Source organism: Trichosurus vulpecula, chromosome 6, assembly GCF_011100635.1.
Source record: "Trichosurus vulpecula isolate mTriVul1 chromosome 6, mTriVul1.pri, whole genome shotgun sequence".
In the NCBI taxonomy this organism is placed as follows: Eukaryota; Metazoa; Chordata; class Mammalia; order Diprotodontia; family Phalangeridae; genus Trichosurus; species Trichosurus vulpecula.
In genome coordinates this window covers 5010284-5032222 of record NC_050578.1, presented here as the reverse complement: position 1 = coordinate 5032222, position 21939 = coordinate 5010284, and the positions used below count along the sequence as shown (strand labels likewise).

The 21939-nt window shown below is 40.0% G+C and overlaps 1 protein-coding gene across 1 annotated transcript in view; it reads right to left on the bottom strand.

The window, feature by feature from the left end:
- The window catches only part of NRG1 (neuregulin 1), an 836141-nt gene that overhangs the window by 164654 nt on the left and 649548 nt on the right, over window positions 1-21939 (bottom strand). The window contains exons 2-4 of the mRNA XM_036764409.1: window positions 19640-19817; window positions 17727-17848; window positions 6705-6755 (exon numbers count right to left, since the gene is read on the bottom strand). Of these exons, the coding sequence (XP_036620304.1) occupies window positions 6705-6755; window positions 17727-17848; window positions 19640-19817 (351 nt within the window). The remainder of the gene's footprint in view (window positions 1-6704; window positions 6756-17726; window positions 17849-19639; window positions 19818-21939) is intronic.

Sequence of the window (21939 nt, the reverse complement as noted above, 5' to 3'; positions counted from 1 at the left end):
AAAGTCAATCAAAACAGTGCTTAGCTGAAGGCCATAAGAGATAATATATGCAGCTTAGACATAAAAGAGGCATCAGCAGAGATGGAGAGGCAGTCCCCTAACTCCCAACTGGACCTCAATTTCTATGAAACCTATAGTTTTTCCATCACAGAGAAGCCCTACACTCCTCACTAAACAAGATGCTTATGTGTGGAGTCAATCAGCAGTAGCAGGGAGACATAACCAATTCGTTTGACTGTGACCATGGTCAGAATTGATAAAGATCTAGGGAAGAATGTTGGGAGAACTAGGCAAAAATGCTCCCTTTACTCTGCCATCTTGGATGTCCCCACTGGAATAGATAAAGACCTAATGAGATCTTGTAATACTGGCCTCCTTGCTGTTTCTTGTGCAAGACAAGGTTTTTTCCCTTGACTATGCATATTTCTTACAAGAGTTTTGTTTGTTTTGTTTTTAAATGGAGGAGAATGGTGAGGGAATCTTTTATTTTATTTGAGAAAAATAAATAAATCTAAAGAAAAAAAATAAAATCAAAGAGTCAGACTATCTAGATAGTCTCTAAGGTCACTTCTACCCTAAGCATTCAATCACAAATCTAGAATAAAATAATGTCAAGGAAACTGGAAAGAGTTGAAGGACCGAGAAGGGAAGGAGACAGTTAAAGGACAATGACTTCTAGTAGGGAATGCAAGAGACGTGAAAACAATTCCCAGACATAATATATGATCCATGGGAAATGGCTACATGTGTGGGTTTGTTGGCTACCAGGGTTGTATGCAAAGCTGGTAGAAGCTCTTCCTTTTCCCTTGGTCCCACAACTTCCCATCATTAGGTCATTCATATTAACAGGCAGGAAAATAAAAAAAAAAATCAACAGAGACACCCTGTCGGAATGTTATTTTAAAAAAAAATTACTGGTATATTTTATTTTTACGGCACGTGTATTTTCATATTCTTGCTTCCCCCAATCCTACACTGAAGACAAACTCTTTTAGCAAAGAAAACAAAAGGGGGCAGGGGAAGAAGTTCAGAAAAAATAGCCAACATGTGCAGACTAATGGTATAAGCAATGTTGCACATGGATTGGCACTACCTCTGCAAAGGAAGGGAGGTGTCTGTGTTCTCTCATTTCTTCTCTGGAGGCAAATGTGCCTTTATAATAATGCAGAAGCAGTTTCTAGCTTTTGTTGCTTTTTGTTCTTTCCATTCATATTTTCTAGGTGAACATGTATATTATTTTCCTAGTTCTTATTTCACTCTACAGATCATTTCATAGAAGTCGTCCCATGATTCTCAGAATTTTTCATATCACAGCACACTAATATTCCATTACTTTCATCTCATGAATTTGTTTAGCCTAAATCGGTGGTGGGGAACCTGCAGCCTTGAGGCCAAATTGGATTCAGCCAAAGCGCCACACTTAAGGACCTAGAGGGCCACATGTGGCCTCGGTGCTGGCCTAAATGATGGACGACTATTGCAGCTCTTTCTGCTATCATAAAAAGTTGTACATGCGAACTTTTTTTTTTTAATCATTGACCTTTCTGGGGCATATGCCTAGCAGGAGAACCTCTGAGTCAAAGAATAGATGTATTTTATTCATTTTCATTGTATTAACTGTTAGGTTCTACTGATCTGCTGATCTACCTTTCTTCTCCCAAACTAATACCAAATCCTTTTGACAATTACTCTGCTTCACAGTATAACTTGAAGTTCAGAAATGCTATCCCCATTTCATTCATACTTTCCCCCGTATTATCTTTTAGATTCTAGAGCTTTTCTTTGTTCAAATACACTTTGAAATTATTTTGTCTAACTCTAACAAGTAGTTTGATAGTTCAACTGATGTAGCACTGAGTCTGTAAATTAATTTTAGTCAGATTACCAGTTTCATTATATTGTTATGATCCAGATGTGAGCAATGAGTATCCTTTCAATTATTTAAGTTCTTATTAAATTTCTTTAGTGTTTTGTAATTGTATTTATAAGTGAAGTGTGCATTTGAAGACGGATTTTCAAGTAGTTCATAACAATTTTGATGAAACTTCTCTTTTTATTAATTCCGTATACATTTTGGTATTGCAATAAATAAACATTGATGGTTCTATGCATTTATTTTATATTTGGATACTTTACAAAGCTATTAATTGCCCAACTAATCTCTTCACTGATTCCCTGGGTTTTTTCTAACTAAATCATCTTATCATTAGTTAACAGAAATCTCCTTTTTGTCTATGTTTATGTATTTAATTTCCTTCTCTTATTGTTATCTCCAGCATTTCTAGAATTATGTTCTATATTTATGGTAAAAGCTTCCAGTTTACTGCAGACAAAGTCAGCTTGGTTTAAGACATAAAATTTTAAAAATTATACATTAACAATTACCCTTTTGGCCTATGGTTTTTTTTTAACATAAATGGATGCTGGATTTTCTCAAAAGCTTTTTATCTGAATTGACTTATATAATTGCTTAGGCTGGGGTCTTATTTTAATATGATCATGTTACTTGGTTTCCCATAATGAATCATCCTCATATCTCATATAATTCCAATATGCACAGGATAATTTTCTTAAAAAACATATTACTCTAGTCTTCAGTTAATATTTTATCTCAACTTTTTGCAACAATACTCCATAATGATATTGGTCTTTTGTTCTCTTTCTCTGCTTTGTCTTTCCCTGGTTCAGGCATTAGAACTTATTTGTCTCATAGAAGGAGTTGAATAAGGTATTTTGCCAACTTTATCCATTGATAAAAAAGATCAAATCAAATTTTGTATTTGTTTTATCTGACATTGAAGTCATCTTTTTTCTGTCAATTTGGGGGATAATCTGCATGACCAGCATCAATTACTCTTTAAACATCTGGTATATTTAACTCTAAATTTCTATAGAAAAGTGACTATTTTTCTTTAATAGGACACATATCCTCTACTTTCTCTCCCTCTCCTCTCCACATTTGTACAATTTCCCATTTTGTTATACCCTTTAAAACACTAATTTACTTAGCAGGGATTAGGAGTCCAAGTTCAAATAAAGGGTTCCACTTTGGTTATCTTTTCATAAAATTTCATTTAAAGTTTTAGCCTTAAAAAAAATCACTTGATAAGGTCCAATATGGTCTTTCTTTTAACCTTTACCTGAATCCTTATTTTTAAAGAATAATTTAGACATGAGAATTGATTTTATTCATCTTTTCTACATAAATGTGTTTAACTCCTTGTGCTTCAGATGATTGAAGATATTTTAAAACTGACCAATCAATGCACTTCTCTCCTTTTTTTCATGAATGCTAAAATGCCACTCTTGCAAAACACCCATTTTTTTTGGTCATTGATCAGATTTGTAGGGTATATTGCTTTAAATTGTAGCTTGAGCTTTTTTGCTTGTAAAAATATACTATTTTCTCTGGAGATCTATTTGGAATGAAAAATAATCTTAAGTGATTTCGATTGGCTTTCCTTCATATTTAAAATGTGGCTAACTATTCCTATATGGAAAGATGATGTGTATGATTCATGAGACCTCAGTATTAGGGTAGCTGAAGGGAAAATGCATATATATATATATATGTGTGTGTGTGTGTGTGTGTGTGTGTGTGTGTGTGTGTATATGTATATGTGTGTATGTATGTATATATGTGTGTGTGTGTGTGTGTGTGTGTATATATATATATATATATATGTATATGGAGAGAGAGAGAGAGAGGGCACAGGGTGAGTTGAAGATGAAGGGAAGATATCTAAAAGAAATAAAATCAAATTAAGGGATGAGAGAGGAATATATTGAGAGAGGGAGAAAGGGAGAGATAGAATGGGGTAAATTATCTCACATAAAAGTGGCAAGAAAAAGCAGTTCTGTAGGAAGACAAGAGAAGGCAGGTGAGGGGGAATGAGTGAATCTTGCTCTCATCAGATTTGACCTGAGGAGGAGGGAATACCATACACACTCAATTGGGTATCTTACCCCACAGGAAAGAAGGAGGAAGAAGATAAAAAAGGGGGGATGATAGAAGGGAGGGCAGATGGGGGAGGAGGTAATCAAAAACAAACACTTTCAAAATAGGACAGGGTCAAGGGAGAAAATTCAGTAAAGGGGGGTAGGTTAGGAAGGAGCAAAATATAGTTAGTCTTTCACAACTTGAGTATGTGGAAGGGTTTTACATAATGATACGCATGTGGCTTATGTTGAATTGCTTGACTTCTTAGGGAGGGTGGGTCGGAAGGGAAGAGGGGAGAGAATTTGGAACTCAAAGTTTTAAAAACAGATGTTCAAAAACAAAAAAAAAAAGTTTTTCCATGCAACTAGAAAATAAGATACACAGGCAATGGGGCATAGAAATTTATCTTGCCCTACAAGAAAGGGAAAAAGGGGATGGGAGGGGAGTGGGGTGACAGAAGGGAGGGCTGACTGGGGAACAGGGCAACCAGAATATACGCCATTGTGGAGTGGGGAGGAGCATAGAAATGGGGAAAAAATTTATAATTCAAACTCTTGTGAAAATCAATGCTGAAAACTACATATATTAAATAAATTTAAAAACAAAACAAAACAAAATAAAATAAAATAAAATGTGGCTAACTAAAAATGTGTTTATCATTGAAATTACTAAATGTAAATACTCCATATCTTGGAGTTTGCATCATATTCTCTTTTTCTGGTAGAAATCTGTAGATTCTCTCTGTTGTTGCTTTGTTGTCTTTATTCAGAAGTACCGGATAGACGTTTGGGCTTAGGGTGGGTTGGGTTTTTTTTTTTGCATTATTTCCTGAATGATATAATTGAGATTTTAAAAAAATAATTTATTGTGTTCTCCTATGATTATTATCTCCGTATACCCTGGCTCCAAGGTCAACATTTTGTCAGATATAGAATTCATGTGTCTCCTTAACAGTGCTGTTTTTTTATTTCTCTTTTGTCATTTGGTTCCTCCACTGTAATATTTTTTTTTTTTGCATTCCAAAAGTTATTTCTCTCTCACTACTTCCATTTTTTTGAGAAAAAATTTGCTATCATGTAGATATGTATGTGTACATACACACACACACACACGTGTATATAATATATATATTATATACACATATATGTGGGGGGTATATGTGTGCATAATATATGTGTATGTATGTGTGCATAATATATGTGTATGTATGTGTGCATATATGTATGTGTGTATATGTATACACACACACACATATATATATTCACTCTGTTTGCTTGTTTTTATTTCTGCATTGAGAACTCTGATTTCTACGTAAACCCATTCTTGATTTTTCCTGAAAGTTCTCTTTTGAACTATTCCAGGGTTTCTTGATAATCTTCCACGATCTCTGATAAGTCCACAACATTCTCATATTTATGAGGTAATATTGGTTATTTGACTCCATGTTATAATATTTGACAATGTACTTTTATTTGTTTTGGAGGCTTTAGTGATTTGGTTTTGGTTTTTTGTTCCTATGTTATTTTCCTGCTTGTAGAGTACATTTTAATTCAAGATTTTTTTCTTAAACTGTGATCTTTTGGCTTTTCTCATGAATTCTCTTATCACTTGACTTTGGGAGATTCCCAAAGTTTCCACAGCTGCACAGAGTTCTTAAGGCTGGAATACTGAGTTACTTCAGCCTCCCTGCAGTAGGGGATGGAGGCAAAACAGATGTAATCTACTTCCTTGAGAAATTTCTAGGGAGAGAGGAATGAACCCAATTATGTCTCCAGTCCCCTTAGACCAGAAGCTTTGTCACCTGTAACCTATGGCTTCAAGTGCCATGCATCCTTCCAAGTGTCTTTCTAGTTCTTCCTCTTCTAGTTTCAGTCCATTATGTCTTTCCTCCCTGTGGCTGTATAGAATCAGTGTCCATAGCTTCTTAGGATTGAATATTTCAGGTGGAGTTACTACCATGAGGGATCCTTCTAATCAAATTCCAAGTCCTAAGCCTATGAGCCTACTTTGCTTACTCTTCTGGGTGGACAGAAATCAGCTGGCATTGGGACACTGAATGAGAACTCTAGGAACTAGTTCTCAAACCATAACTCATGAGGATCCTCCTTGTATATAACTTCAGTCTTCTTAACTTGTGAAATCAGCTATAATTACTATATCTGGTGCCCAAATCCTTGCTTTTGAAGATTTTGAGATGGAGGCATTTACCAACAGCAACCATGTTGCCCATCATATGTTCTTGAGTGTGCAGTTTAGATCCTGGCCAATAGGTCAGAGGATGTCCTGTGAACCACGTCCTAATTATAATTGCCAAATTTAGCATCCAAAAGTTTGTCCAGATCATAGTATCCTGGCCTCTAGGATATTGCTAAAAAAGCACCAGTGTTGTGGATTTCAATACTATCTACAAAGATCCTGTTATTCAAGTATGTTTGAACAGAAAGTGCTGTCCTATCAGGGAGACAGAGGGGACAGCGGCCACATCTTTAAAACTATTTATGGATATCCTCCTACCTCTCAGACTTGTTTTAGAGTTAAGGTTTTGACCAGAAACATCAGCAATTGTGGGTACTCTTCCCCAGACTGAAGCCCAAGTGGGAGCCAGCAGGCAGAACATGCTTGAAGTTGTTAGTAGATAAAGAAAAGGAAAAGGAGGGGACAGCTCTGAAGGCAGAAAGAAAGGCTTCTGTTTAGTAGAGGTAAAGTCAACAGGCAGATTGGTCAATCCAAAGCATAAAGCTTGATGATGACTGACTTTACTTACCTGATGGCATGCTTGCCCTTTCAGTAGATGCTGGCATGCTAGTTATAGTCTCTGCAAAACACAAAGGTCAACAAAATGTTATGCCACACCATCAAATGCCAGCCACAGCCAGGCTGGTGAATAATAGCAATGTGAGAAGGAGGAAAGAAATGCCCCCAAGAAGGGGGAACCCAATACTTGAACTCCATAGAGGGAGAAATATAAATAGGACCGTGATTCTAGGTGGTTTCTTCTTTCTTGAACAGCAAGAATGAGTTGAATTAAGTCAAGATTGCTGGGAAGAATAAACCATTTTCATCTGGTTCAATGAAAGCATACAAGTGGCCTAGATGTGGCCTGCTCCTTGAGAAGGAGTCATGTGTCAGCGTCACTACTGGAATAGTCAAGGTGGCAAAAACACTGCCAGCAGGATTTCTCATCACAGACGATGGAAGAATTGCAGTTTCTTAAGGAAGAAAGCCATTTCCAAGTTGGGAACATTGGAAAGTAAATCAATTTCTAGTAGTATAGGCTCATAGACATTTTCTCTCTTATCTATAACATCAGCTTCCACTGATGAGTAAAATAAAAGCTTTGGTTCAGGGGATCATGAGTCCATATATGCAATATTGAGGTAAGCACTCTTGGGAGCCACACAAGTCTAAAAAACCTGATCTTGACTTCTTGCTTCTGCCATGTTGATGGTGGGAGCAGTGTTACTAGTGGTCTAACTAGCACTACATTCAGATACCCTGGAAAGAGTTTCTTTGGATGTCAGAACCAAATCTCTGTCTTTCCAGTTATATAGATTTATCTAAAGGTCCAGGAAACTGCCTGGTAGAGTCAGGAAAATAGACCAAAGTTCAGGCATCTATGGTCAGATGGCCAAACAGTTGTGTCTGGGATAGCAGAAACACACCATTAACAAACACTCCTACATCAACAAAATCAAAAGAATTAGTGCCCAAGGTACCTCGTAGCTGGATGCTTTCTAATACTACAAAGATTTTCATTTGCAAATCACGGTCTAAGTAAGTCAAGGATGCCATTTAGCCAAGAAGGCCTTCTGATGTGGATTTTTCTAACCATCTAGAAATTCCCACAGTGGTAATTAACTTAAACATATACATTCATGAAATTATGTCATCATTAGGCTTTCTATCATATATAAACCATAGAACGGCATAAATTAGGGATGGGGAGGCTTAAAAATAATCCTGTCCAAACTCTTTTTTGAGGAAACTGTAGCCCAGAAGGTCTAAGTGACTTGCTGAGGCCACATGTTCTAGTTAAGTGCAGAGGTGTGATGCCAATGCAAATATTGAGATTCCAGAGCCTACCACCCTCTCTGCTGCACTCTGCTGCATCCAGCCGGCTAGCGCTGAGTTACATACACACAGGCTTTCTATGGTCTTTTAGAGGACAGCTCCTCTATTCATCCAGCAGCTGAAAAGAGCCACAATGGCTCTTTTGCTTATACCATAAGAGTAGAAATGGTAACGTGCCTCATTTCAAATGTAATAGGTGCATAGTACCCCAATTCAGAATTGAGTAAGCTCTCATTGTGAATATAACAGACACTGGGAATATCTTTTTGGCAAGACAATGCTGGTTCCTTGGGCCCAGCAGTCAATGTAGATACACATCCCTCAAGCATCAAGGTCACTGACCATGCAAGTGTTGGCAGCACATTTTTCCTCAAGACTTCACTGAATCCACCAAAGTAGGCCTAAGACTTCCACGACATAAGCAATGAAAGCAAGAGCAAGAGAGGGGCAGTTCACTGTTGTAGAAGTCTTGGGAGCTCCCTCAGGTAGCAAGGACTAAGATCTGCTCCCTTCAGAGCCGGGAAAATCTACAGTGGGATTTCTGAAGAATAGTCAAGTAATTTTCTTTCTTCTCTTACACTTTAAAAACTAAGCAAAGACAACGAACAGCCATCAAGAAAGAACAGAGGCTTTTTTGGTCTAAAAAAAATTTGGCTTTCTGAGTCAAGCATCCTTTAAGAAGAGAAGGCACTCCCACTCTCTGTCCATCAAAGACATAGCCAATATTGAGCTGAGGCTAAAGTAGCAAGCTCTAAGAATATAGCATGGGGATCTTACTCAGGTCGACAATAAATGTTCCATTGCTTTTGTCATTTGATAAATGGGTGAATGAATACAGCAACCATGTCAGAAGTAGTAAGGAGGGGAACAAGCATTCATCAAGTGCCTACTATGTGCCAGATACTGTGGGAAGGACTTTCCTCATTTGATTCTCACAGCCTTGGGAGCTAGGTGCTATTATCACCCCATTTTACAGTTGAGGAAACTGAGACAAATAGAGGTTAAGTGACTTGCCCTGTGTTGCTCAGCTATGACGTCTCTGAGACTGGATTGAAACTCGAGTCTTCCTGACTCCAGGGCAGGACACATTCATTTCACCACTGAGCTCTCAACACAAACATGGAGACAAAAAAAACAAATGTTTCAAGCCTATTATCATCCTCCTTCTAAGATAATTATTGACCCTGTATCTCAGAGCAAATATTTTTCAAATAAAGAGGAGGTAATTACAGAGAAATCAGGAACAGAGAATTGCCTTAAACTGACCTCTGCAAAAGATCTAAATCACAGAGCTATGATCTCATGAATGTATATATTCCCTGTAATAATGCGATTCACAACCTGTCAAGACCATCCATCCTATGCAAGTTATTCTCTTAAATCACCAAAGGGGGTCCACCCAACACACTTGTGGACTGCCTCACTTTCCCCTTGGCATCATGAAGATACCAGGGGAATACATAAGTTGGACATCCCTTAGCCCTCCTTCTTGGTATGCCACTGGTCTTCCTCCCCACCCCGACCCCCTTGATAATCATGTCTCTGATGCATCCTTCACATGACTTTTGCAGTATAAATCCTATTTTACAATGTGCTGCCATCTGCGCACACCATCCATGCACATTCTCCATTGTTCTTTAAGAGATCCTCACCTTGGACACTACAGCATTCATGACTCACAGGCAGTGTATCATCAGAAGAATGTTATTTTTTAATAGCCCAAAGATACTCAGAAAAAAAAAGCACTTCCTAATTCCTCTAAAGCATAAATGCATACCCAATCCTCATCAGCTCTGTAACAAAAATGAGATTTCTAGCCAGAAGACAGGAGAATTACTTCTGAAGCTCATAGTACAAAAGCAGGGCCTCCAGGCAAATTCTGTCCACAGCACTTCTTGGGAAAATGCAAACTCAGAAATGATCATCACCAGCCATGACTTGCAATTTTCTTAGTTCCAAAACAATTTTGCTAATGAGAAACTCTCATCTTGCTAATAAAGATCCTGCTGCAGAAAGTCTGTTTGAATACATAGCGATTGTCATTCCTTTTAGCAAATACATCTATGCTGCCAAAAGCAAAATTGTAAATCACTAAATCTAAGTTCTACTTACAAGAATAAGCAAAATGTATTTATGAACCCAGGCTTCTTAATTTTTTTTCTGTCAGCAACACACTGTTCCCTGAGGAATTTGGAAAATGAAATGTGTTCATATGTGCTGGGTGGCCCTTTCATTAAGTTGAATTAATGAGAACCACCATCAGCATCTGCCAGCAGTCAAGAGACTTATGCTAAGAACACTGAGGAAAGGAAAGGAAAGCAAGGGAAGGGACCTGGGCCTGTTTGCAACATTTCAATAATGTTATACAAATAGGCCTGGATTCTGGGAAAATGTTCCAGTTTGGGCACAAACCCATTATGAAAGGGCACTTCTAATGGTCAGAGGCAAGCAGCTTGTTTCTGAAGATTCTATCATGAGTATTACATGCTAAAATTGACAAATTTTACATGATGTGTGTACACCCAAGTCCTCTAAAATTGTTCTTAGAATATACAAGAATGATGGGGCTCTCTGTAGTTTCTGAAAACAAAAGATGCCATCATTCTGGTGCCAACAACTTGGAAAAGTCACCTTTTTTTTTAAATCAAGAACCCCTATTCTAAAAAATGAACAAGCACCAAATCCAGTTGGCATTTCCATGAAGTCAACCAGAAAAAGTCAATTGAACATGAAGCCCCAAAGCTCTGTTACATATAGCTTGCCTTTCCCTTTAAGCAGGTAATCAATTCCACATGTTATTTTCAAAGCTGGCCTGCTTGTCCATTTCCCACTCTCTCCTTAGTATAATTTTTATTTGCTTGAGGATCCCATTTTCTTACTTTTCTTCCTCTTTTTATTATTTTTAGGAACCCTATCACTATCTCTCCCTTCCACCTCACTTCTTCCCCACTCCCAGTGGAAATAGAGACAATTCCCAGTTGGGTAACATCCAAAAATGTCTCTCTCATTCTATACTCTATCACTTCTCTGCAGAAGGTGGGGAGCAGATTTCATCCCCGGTCCTCTGGAGATGTGGTTTGCAGATTCATGCTTCAGCATCTTTCAAATTTTTATACAGACTTGTTATTCTATCCATCATTCTCCAGGTTCTGCTCATTTCACTCTATCAATTCATACAAATCATCTGAGGTTTCTCTGAAACCAATTAGGATGAGCCTTTTCAAAAGGGTACAGGAACACAGCACCATAAAGCTCTCAGCTACCTAAACCTCTGAAATCTACTCGTAGTTCCAGAATGAAGACTCATACCTATCAACAAACAAGCCTGTAAATATGCTGGGGATAAGGATCTAAAAGACATCAGCTCTTCCTATCGCAGTCTTGTTTCTCTGTCTCTCTGGGCATTCCCCCACAGAGCATAAGGCCATTTGTTTTCCATGATTAATGGCAGACCCATGACTGACACACCCAAACCACAGCAGCTATGATTACATTCCCAATTGAGTCGGTACGGGGAAGCTCAGTCTGTTATCAAGATAAAGTGAATCCATAGCTCTGATACAGAGATTAATCTGATCTTATGCAACTTGAATTCCCAGGCATTATAGAATAAATCAATCATTCACTAGTTATTATTAAATGCCCAGTAAATGTCTATCATGATATGTTCTATAGATAAAAATACAATTTAAAAAAAATCTCTGCCCTCTAGGAGCTTACACTCTATCAGGAGAAATGGGATGTATACATGTAAGAAAGCACAAATATGCACACACATATAATACACACATATACATATATATACAGCCAATACAAAGAAGGGAAGTCCAGGAGGCACTAGTGGTTAGAGCAGGAGGAGGGCGAGGATGAGGAGGACAGACCTCATGTAAGAGGTGGTCCTTGGGTTGAGCACTGGAGGAAGATTGGAAATTAAAATGCACGAGTAGGGAGTATATTCCAGACATGGCGGACTATCTGTGCAAAGACATGGAGAGGGGAGATGAAATAGAAATATGAGAAACAATTAGCATGTGTGGCTACACTTGGGAGCTCATGAAAGGGATCAATATGAAATAAGTCTGCAAAGCTCAGCAAGAGAGGAATTTGTAATTTATCCAAGTAGTGAGAGGGAACTCCTGGGGCATTGTGAGCAGGAAACAAATGTAGTCAGATCTCTTAGTTAGGTCCTTTATTTTGGCAGCTGTGTGGAGGATAGACTGAAGTGAGGAGAGGTCTGAAAAAAGTCCATTTGGGAGGCTCCTGAGATAGCCTAGATGAGAGGCAATGAGAACATGAGATAGGGTTGAGGCCATGTGAGTGGAGACCAGGACAGGGATGGTGAGATGTTGTAGATGAAGTATCAGCAAGACTTGGAAACTGATCGTAAGTGTGCCAGGAGGGAGGCATGAGGAAGAATCAGGAGTCAAGGATGGCACCCAGGTTGTGAACCCAGAAGGTTGGAAAAGGAAGGTGAGTTAATGCTCCTTGACTTGTATTCATAGTGATTCCATCGAAAACAAGTGGAGGAACCAATAAGAGGACATTCTATGCTGAAACTGAATCTCACTAATAGGGAGAAAATGGCTGCTGAGGTGGAAAATGGGAACCTGAGTAGAAGGTACCATTCCCTCCTGAAGTTGCAATAAAGAAGAAAATCAGGCATAGTCTGATGTGTATCAGAGATTTGAAAAGAAGGGATCTCAACACTCTCCAGAGGAAGGATATGGAAAACATCATGGACTAAAATTCTAAAGAAGTCAGGGGTAGGAGGAGTAGAACTTTCAAGATTAAGATTCTGAAGACAAAAAAGGAAGCAATTCCAATTAGGAGGGAAAATGGTCATTTTCCTAAAGAAATTGATGTTGGTACTCAAGGAATTATTTAGCCAATTTAAATTTTTTAAAGAAATGTAAGCAAGTTCCCTTAACAATGGATAGCACATTGGACAGTCCTATAAAAATTTCAGGATTTTTTAAAATTATAATTTAGAATTAAAAAAATAAAAACAATGTCAGGCTTACCAAATCTCAGAATGAGCTGTGGCAGGAGAAGCTAAGGATAACCCAAAAATTGAGTTGTTGCTGTTTTAAAATCTATATTGAGGGAGAAAGATGAATCAAAAAAAGGTATAAGACCTCTGTGTGAGTGAGTAAGACAATAACTGAAAACAGAGAGAAGGGAGAGCTGCTCAAACTTCCTTTTGGTTCTGTTTTCTGTGCTAGGGCAAATGACCTTTGGACAAGATATGAGTGAACACAAATGGACAACCAGGAGGGGCTACTCTGTAGGAGTAAGACGATAATAAGAGAATGCTGAGTTATCTGTAATGAATTCAATTCATCTGGCCCAGAGGAACTAGATCTTTGTGTACTCAATGCATGGGAAAATGTCAATGTTGAGCCACTGCCAGTTAAAATTGAAAGATCATGGACAAAAAGGGGAGGTATTGTTGTTTCCACCTCCCCTCCACCCTGTATTCCCCTCCCCTGCACATACTGCTTTTAAAAAAGAAACAGAAGAGAACAAGAAAAGTCTGGAACCCATAGGCTGTTGACTTGGGTTCCTGGGAAAGTTTTAGAATTGAGCATTAAATGGGTGGTTGGTAAATATTTAGAAATGTGCCTACAAAGAGCTAACATGACTTCAGTGAGAATGGGTCATGACAGACTAACCTTATTTTCTTTTTGTATAGGGTTACTAACCTGGTCGATTAGGGAAATGTTTTTCGATCTAGTTTACGTAGAATTTGGGGACAGTTTTGAGAAAGTATCTCATTCTATTTTTATGGAGAAGATGGAGGAATGTGAAATAGACAATAATGGAACCAGAGAAACTCTGGATTGTTTAATGGCAAGTGCCAAGGAGAAGTCATTAGAGGTTCAACACCAACTTGACAGGAGGTCTCCAGGATAGTGCTCAAGGGAGTCTGTGATTGACTCTGTGCTATTTAGCATTGTTTATCAGTGCCTGGTATAATGACATGGAGAATATGCTCAGCAAATTTGCAGATGGCACACCATTAGGAGGGATAGCTAAGACAGAGGATGGCAGTCAGGACTGAAACCATCTCAAAAGCCTAAAGTATTGGGCTGAATCAAAGAGAATGAAATTTAGTGGACATAAATGCAAAGTATTATGTAGGTCCAAGAATAAGGATAAGACAGAGAGACATTGTTAGACAGTAGTTTGTCTGAAAAAAAAGATCTGGGGTTTTTAATGGACTGCAAGCTCTACAAGAGTCTGCAGTATAAGGCAGATTAAAAGAATGCTGTGTAATCTTAAACTGCCCTAAGAGAATTAAACTTTCCTGGAATAAGGAGGTTATCATCCTCCTTTAGTCTGCTCTTCCTGGGTTAGGTCTGGTGGACTATGCCCAGTTAAGAGGGCCACTGTTTAAGCAGGCAGTTGATTGGATCAGGACAATCTGAATAATGAAGGGACTTGAATCCACATCAGTAAGTATCAATCGAAGGAACAGAGGGTGCTTATTGTAGAGAAGACTCAGAGTAGGTACGACGGCTGGATTCAAATGTTGAAAGGGTTACCAGGTGGAAAAGTCCTGGACTTGTTCTGTTTCTTGTGATGTCCTTGAAACCTGCCATGACTTACACAGCTGAACATGGCCTCCTTGGAGGGCAGGATCAGGAACAATGGTTGGAAACTGGAAGGAGGCAAGCATCCATTTACCATCCCCTGACCATTATAGCCATCCCAAAGTGGAATGAGTGCCCTCAGTGTTCTGTTCCTTCTCCTTCGAGCTCTTCAAGCAGGAGCTTGGTGGTTATATTATAGTGGAAATTTTTTCAGCTAAGACTTTGACAAGATGACCACTGAGATCCCATTAAAATCTTAAATTCTGTCACTCTGGGCTTCTCTCTTATCATAATCCTCAACAGAAAGAGACATACAAAACTCAAACAGCTGCTCTATATGACCTGTTCCCACAGGATCAATCCCACAGCTGTATGGCCAGTGGACTCTTCCTCTGGCAAAATGGAAGCTTCTTGAGGGTAGAAATTGTTTTAGTTTTGTCTTCTGATCCTCAGCTTCTAGCACAGTCCTAGCCACCTAGTAGGGGATTAATAAGTGCTCATTAAACTATATTAAGCAGTAAAACCCTAGAAGATATTGACTAGCAGGTCGGTAAATAGTTGCAAATTTCTTCCTTGAGGATCTTTCAAAAAGACAGAATTTCTTGACTGTGTGAAAGCTGATTGTGCCTCTTTTCCCAGTGTCAAAGCCTTGGAGCTGCCCTTACGTACATATCAAAGGGTAAATGAAGAGCTTGAAGGAGACCCTGACTTCAAGGAGCTTATGGGTGGTCCCATAGTATAGAGAAAAGTGCTGATCTTGTATTCCTCTCATTTGAAGTCAAATATCATTTCTGGCACTTTTGGCCTGAGTGACTTTAGGCAGGTCACATATCCTGCCTGGCCCTGACTTCTCATCTCTAAAACTGAGCCAACTAGATTTGCTGGGGTCCCTCCCCGCTCTAGATATACAAGCCTGTGAAGTTACCAACAGCCCCACAATGGGGATAAGTGACTCATCTAGCATTTTAGGTTTGCAAAGTACTTTGTAAATGTCACCATCCTTGTTCCTCGCAGCAACCTTGTGAGGCAGGTGCTATCACTGTCCCTACTTTACAGGTGAGGAAATTGAGGCTTAAATCAGCAAAGTGACTTGCCCAGGGTCACATAGCTAGTAAGCATCTGAAGCAGTGTCTGAACTGAGGTCTAGCCCTCTCTCACCCCAGACTCCTAGATCATTTGCAATGAGAGCACAGGACACACAGCTCAGAGCCGTCAATAAGTTGTATGAGTAAGGAAGCGGGGATGGATGTGCTGAGCTACTGAGAATGTCGATGCAGGGCCAACTAAGACCTTGGTCCTTCTAGATGTGGGGGTTGGAGAGGGAGTGAGGATCAGGATGATAGGATTATGGATGAAACATTAAATGGGGGGGAGGGGGTTGGTAAATATTTCAAAATGTGCTTTCAAAGAGCCAGCATGGCTTCAGCGGTTACAGGCTAACAGGATTTTCTTTTGTTGTCAATGTTAAGACGTCCATTATGAAAAAGCAAGCCCCCCGTACATGTTTACTGGTCAGTTTTGACTCCAGGCCCTGTCAGCATCACACAGATATGCCTGCCCACATCATGCACATCCAATCAGCTCCCCTATTTTAATGACTCTGTGTTTTCTACATCTCTCATCTAATTCTTTTCCTAGAAACTCTGTAGCCAGGAACAAACAATAACATATTGAGGGCCTCAAAACAAAGGTTTGGAGAAGGTTCATGAACAAGGAATCCCCCAACAACATCCACACCTACTGACTAGCCAGCCCCTGCTTGGAGGCCTCTGGTAATGGAAGTCTCTGGTAATGAAGGCCTCTGGTAATGGAGGCCTCTGGTAATGGAGGCCTCTGGTAATGGAGGCCTCTGGTCATAGAGGCCTCTGGTAATGGAGGCCTCTGGTCATAGAGGCCTCTGGTAATGGAGGCCTCTGGTAATGGAGGCCTTTGGTAATGGAGAGCCTAGTCTTTCTAAGGCAACTCACTTTCTTTTTCAAAATGGATAATTTTTAAGTTATTCCCTAGATTACATCTACATGTGCCTCTTTGCAACTTTTTCTTCCAACTCCAATTATTCCCAGCTCCATCTTTATTCCATCACCTATTGCCTAAAGGAGACCAGATTGATGTATCACCACTGGACATGTTTGCCTCTATGGCTTCCCTTCATAGTCATGGAGACGATGAATTTTTCAGCATTTTATCTATCACCCATTCTGAGTCAGGTTTTGTACAAGGTGCTGGGGATACAACAACACAAATGAAACTGGTCCTAGCTCCTGCCCTCAAGGAGGTCCCCATCTACTGGGGGACAGAATGCATTTGCATGTAAGTAATTTGAATGAAGAGGGCAAATAACAGCTTGGGGTGGGGTTCAGAAAACACCTCAAGTAGAAATGGGTACTTAAGTTGAGTTTGGGGACCAGGGTTGAATGAGTCCACCTAGCTCCTGACAGAGGGGAAGGACTCAGGATGCCAAATCCAACAGATGGTTTTGGATAGAGCCAATGACTATGGGAGCTTGTTTTCTTGGCTTGGTATTTTTGGTGCAAAGCTTTTGTTTTTCTTCTTTATTCCATTGGGAGTAAGGCAGACGGGAGTGAGAGAAGAAATACTTCTGAATTTCTTTTTTTTTTTCTTTTCTTTAATTATTTTTTTCTTTAGTGGGGAGGGCAGGGCAATTGGGGTTAAGTGACTTGCCCAAAGTCACACAGCTAGTAAGTGTGTCAAGTGTCTGAGGCCAGATTTGAATTCAGGTCGTCCTGATTCCAGGGCTGGTGCTCTATTCACTGTGCCACCTAGCTGCCCCATGCTTGTGAATTTCTTAAAAGAAATTAAGGAATTGTAAAGCATAGTTACTCATAAAGTTGTCCAAACCATGTCTATGTGGCACATCTCAGAAAAAAGGGAGCCGTTCAGTCCAATCTTACTATAAATGTAAAGCTCACGTGCACACACACACGCACACACACACGTACGTGCAAACACTCTGCTTTTGGTTCTATGTCATCTTATGATTCTTAAGGAACAGGAGCACAGCCGTGTCAGTCAATGCCCTGCCAGCCACTGCATTTGAAAACCTCATCTGGGTATCTCCACTACACCCATAAGAGAAAGAGAATGCCGCCTCCATCGCTTACCATTTGACTCCACGATGGTGATGTTGGCATAGGCACTGTCATTGCCTAGTTTACTGGTCACTTTGCACACGTACTCCCCGGAGTCGGCGAGCGTAGCTTTACTGATACGTAGTTCTGACTTCCTGTGGGATGGGGACCAAAGTGCATGTAAGTATGATGGGTTGCACAGAGATCTCATTCGTTAGCCTGCATCTTGTAATCTGGGATCCACGGGATATCCCTCCCTGTCTGGCCCTTCTTCCTTGTCTTTCCTTTCATCCCTTCCTCTCTTTTTTTCTCTTTCTGTCATCTATCTCTTTGTGTCACCATCTCTGTCTCTGTCTCTGTCTCTCCCCTACCCTTCCTCCAAGACTACTGGCCGCTAACATTTGAGAAGACCTAAAGTTATTCTTTTACTTCTCATAAAATGAGGAAGAATAGCACTGAATGTAATCAGAAGGAAGAGGAGAGATTCTTAGAGCTGGAAATGACTTTGAAAATGATCTAGGCAGACCCTCATCTTTTGACAGACGAAGAAACTAAAGGGAAGTGACTCATACAAGGTCACACAGATAGTAGAGTTGGGACTTTCCAACTCTAAGCCCCACCATAAAATACCAGAAATATTTGTTTGCATAGAGTGAACTTAATCCAATCATGGGACCATCAAAAGAAATATTTGTCTCCCCTTAAATTTATAAATAAAATTTATCTCCCTTTATGGCTAGACATAGAGAATGACATAAAGCATTCCAAGCAATGAAATACATTTTCAGTATTCAGAAAAGGTCAGTTATCATCACTATTGTCATTATATCATAACAGCTCACACTTCTACAGCTCTTTAATGTTAGCATAGCCTTTAACATACATGCCCTCATTAGAGTCCCAATACAACCTTCCCATTTTACAGATGAGTGAACAAAGGATGAGAGAGTTTAAATGTCTTGCCCAGAGTCACAGAACAGATAAATGTCAGAGGCAGGATTTAAACCCAGATTTTCCTAACTCTAGGTTCTCTGTGCCAGTCTGCATTCTCCCCAATTAACCCCAAAGTGTTGATGATGCCCACCCAGTCAGCCTGAGCTCAGCATGCCTGCGTTTCTCCCCCACATTTTAGGTGAGCAGACTTCCATCTCCAATGCTGCCAGTCACCAGATAGCTCAAAGAGAACCCCTTCCTGATGCCACTAAAGATCCCTTCTATTCATTTTCTTTAACAAGAAAAAAAAAAAAAGGTTTGAGGTATCAGGATCACCAGAAGAAATTCTTCCTGAATTTTCTCAGTGAGCAGAACAATCCTGATAACAGCTAGCATTCATCTAGTGCTTTAGAGTTTACAAAATGTTTGACCAATGTGATCTAATCTTATTCTCACAACAAGTCAGGGAGGCTTTGATCATCTCCATCTTACCGACGATGACATTGAGGCAGACTAGCCCAGGGTCAAACAGCTAGTAAGTGTTTGAGGCTGCATTAGAATTCAGGTTTTCCTGCCTCCAGGCCCAGCGCTGTATCTACTGTACCACCAGCTGTCCATGTACAGTATTGACTATGAATGAGGATGTGAGGTTCAGTGACAACACAAGGAAAGAGTCTTGTTTTCTATTGAGTGTTTTGTGACACATTGATTTATGCAAAGAATACATATGTGTGTGGGTATATATGTATATTATATGGGATCATAGATTGAGAGGTGAAAGGGACAATTGAGACTGGCTACCTTGCTTTACTGATGAGAAAACTGAGGCCCAAGTGGCAAAGTTACAGGCCAGTGGTCCTAGGGCTAATGAGCAGGGATTGAACTCAGGACTTCCTGTCTCGAAGTTCGGGGCTCTACCCTCTATGCCCTGACTAAAGCCATTTTACACAGTGGCTTGGCGCCTCCCTCCTCTTTCTGAGCACATCTTCTTATGATGCATACAGCATACTCACCCTGGCTTTTTTTGTATCTTGACATTTTGTGGTTTGTTTTTCCGACTTAATTCACTCCCATTCTTGAACCACTTGAACTTGAGAGAGGAGTACTCTGAGCTGGTCTCACACCGAAGCACCAGCTTTGAGCCAGCAGCTGATTCCTGGCTCCTCATCTCTTTCAATCGGGGAGGGGCAGCTAAAAAAAAGGAGACACAGATGGAAAACCATCATCATCAGGATCACCATCACCATCATCCTCCTCCTCATCACCATCATCTTCCTCCTCATCACCACCACCACCACCATCACCATCAGCACCATCACTATCATCACCATCACTATCACCATCTCTAGACACATTGAAAGGGAAAATGTTTTGGTGAGCTGATTTACTTAAACATAGCTTTTCTACTATGTTGAAATGGAAGTTAAATTAGGGCCTGAGATCTGAGCCTGGAAAATACAAGAACTTGGTGAGCTGGTCTTACCCAAGGGTTCCCTGATTTAGGCTCCCATACTAATGTGTCCTTGTAATGTTACCAGCAATCAAGCAACTTCAAGGTCAATTTCTGATGTGACAAAGGACTGAATCCCTCAGTACATATAGCTTGCTAGGTGGTACAGTGGATAGAGTGCCAGGCTTGAAGTCAGGAAGACCTGAGTTCAGATCCAGCCTCAGACACTTACTAGCTGTGTGACCCTGGGCAAGCCACTTAACCCTGTTTCCTCAGCTTTGTCATCTGTAAAAGAAGGAAATGGCAAACCACTCTAGTGTCTTTGCCAAGAAAACTCCAAATGGGATTATGACGAGTCAGACAGGATTGAAACAACTTAACAACAACAATTTATGTTCAAGAAAATTAGAAACTATGTGGTCATGCAAAGGTCAATGGAGTGATGTGTGGAAAATGTAAGGAAGATGTGGAATATCATCAGTAAAGAAACAGGCAGTGAAGTCATGTCATCAGAGAGGAAGACATCAAGGAAAAGAGGTGAGACAGTCATGCAGGAAAAGCAGAGGATAGCTAACTGGTGGCCTGCTGGTGTCCTCTAGTCATTTCAGAAGATCTAGAGGAAAACAGGCAGCCCCTGAGTGGAGCGCTTGGACAAGCTTGGACAATCTACACCCAAGGCTTGGGACATTGTGTTTTCCCCAAAAACCTATTCATTTTTTCTACTTAAATGTTTCCTTTGGTTTCTGTTGGATTCTAGCCCCATGCAAGTATCTGTGATCACACTGTAATTTCACAAAAACCCTCTCATGGGGACTGTACTGTCCTCTCCATTTTTCTGAAGAAGCTATTGAAGTTCAAAGGCTTTAAATGACTTATGGTGAGTCACACACCCCGTGACTAGAGAGTTAGACCTGGAAAACCAGAAGAACTCCCAACTCTGTCCAAATCCATCCTCATCTAGACACCAGTGAGCCATATTGGGCCTAAAGAGAATTCACAAATATTAAGATTGTTATTCTTCTGAAGACAATGGTTCAACATGGAATGACCACCACATATGGCCAAACCTGCATTCTGATGCATGCCTGGCTTGCCCTGCTTCTTCCAAAGGGCACACGTGCTCCATTATCAGCAGATGCCTTCTACCCCATTGGGGACCTCTGGGCTCTTTGTCAAACACTACCTCTGCTTTGGCTGAAAATGCTTCCATCTTCATAACAAAGAGCTGCAGTTTTGCTTGCATTGTAAGTGTTCTGCACACAGAAAGCACTTACTAAATGCTTATAGACTGACTGTGAAACTTGGCTTTAACCTGTCAGCCCCTTTCAAATAGTCTTAGATGCCATTTCACATCAAAGGGGATCTGACAAGGGTTTGGCTAGAAACAGTCATCAATAACCTCTCTGTGGAAGCATGTATGTGATGAATGCAGCTTTTCATATACATTTTCACTTTCTGATCTATACCAAAGGATGTGTAGACACTCACCTCACGTAATTTCTCAAACGATCAAACTTCCAGGACATTTTAAGAGAAAAAAAGGCTACAACGACTCCATGTTGTGCATCTGATCTCATTTCAGAAATGGAAAGAAAGATAGCTCGAGCCTCTGTGGGAGATGACCAAGGACCCCAGGGGTGCATGTGCTGTGGCTAGGCCAGGGAAGCAAATAATACCTCAGTCAGCCCAGGGGGTTTTAGGGATTTGTTTTTGTGTATGACTGTTTAGCAAAAGGGACAAAAGATACCAATGAATGATGGTGGAAATCCACTGAAGCATGGGATTCAGATCTTCAGACATTCTTTGAGCAACCCTAGCGTTCTCACTCACTCTCTGGTAATCTCCCACTGTCTCATTTTATTT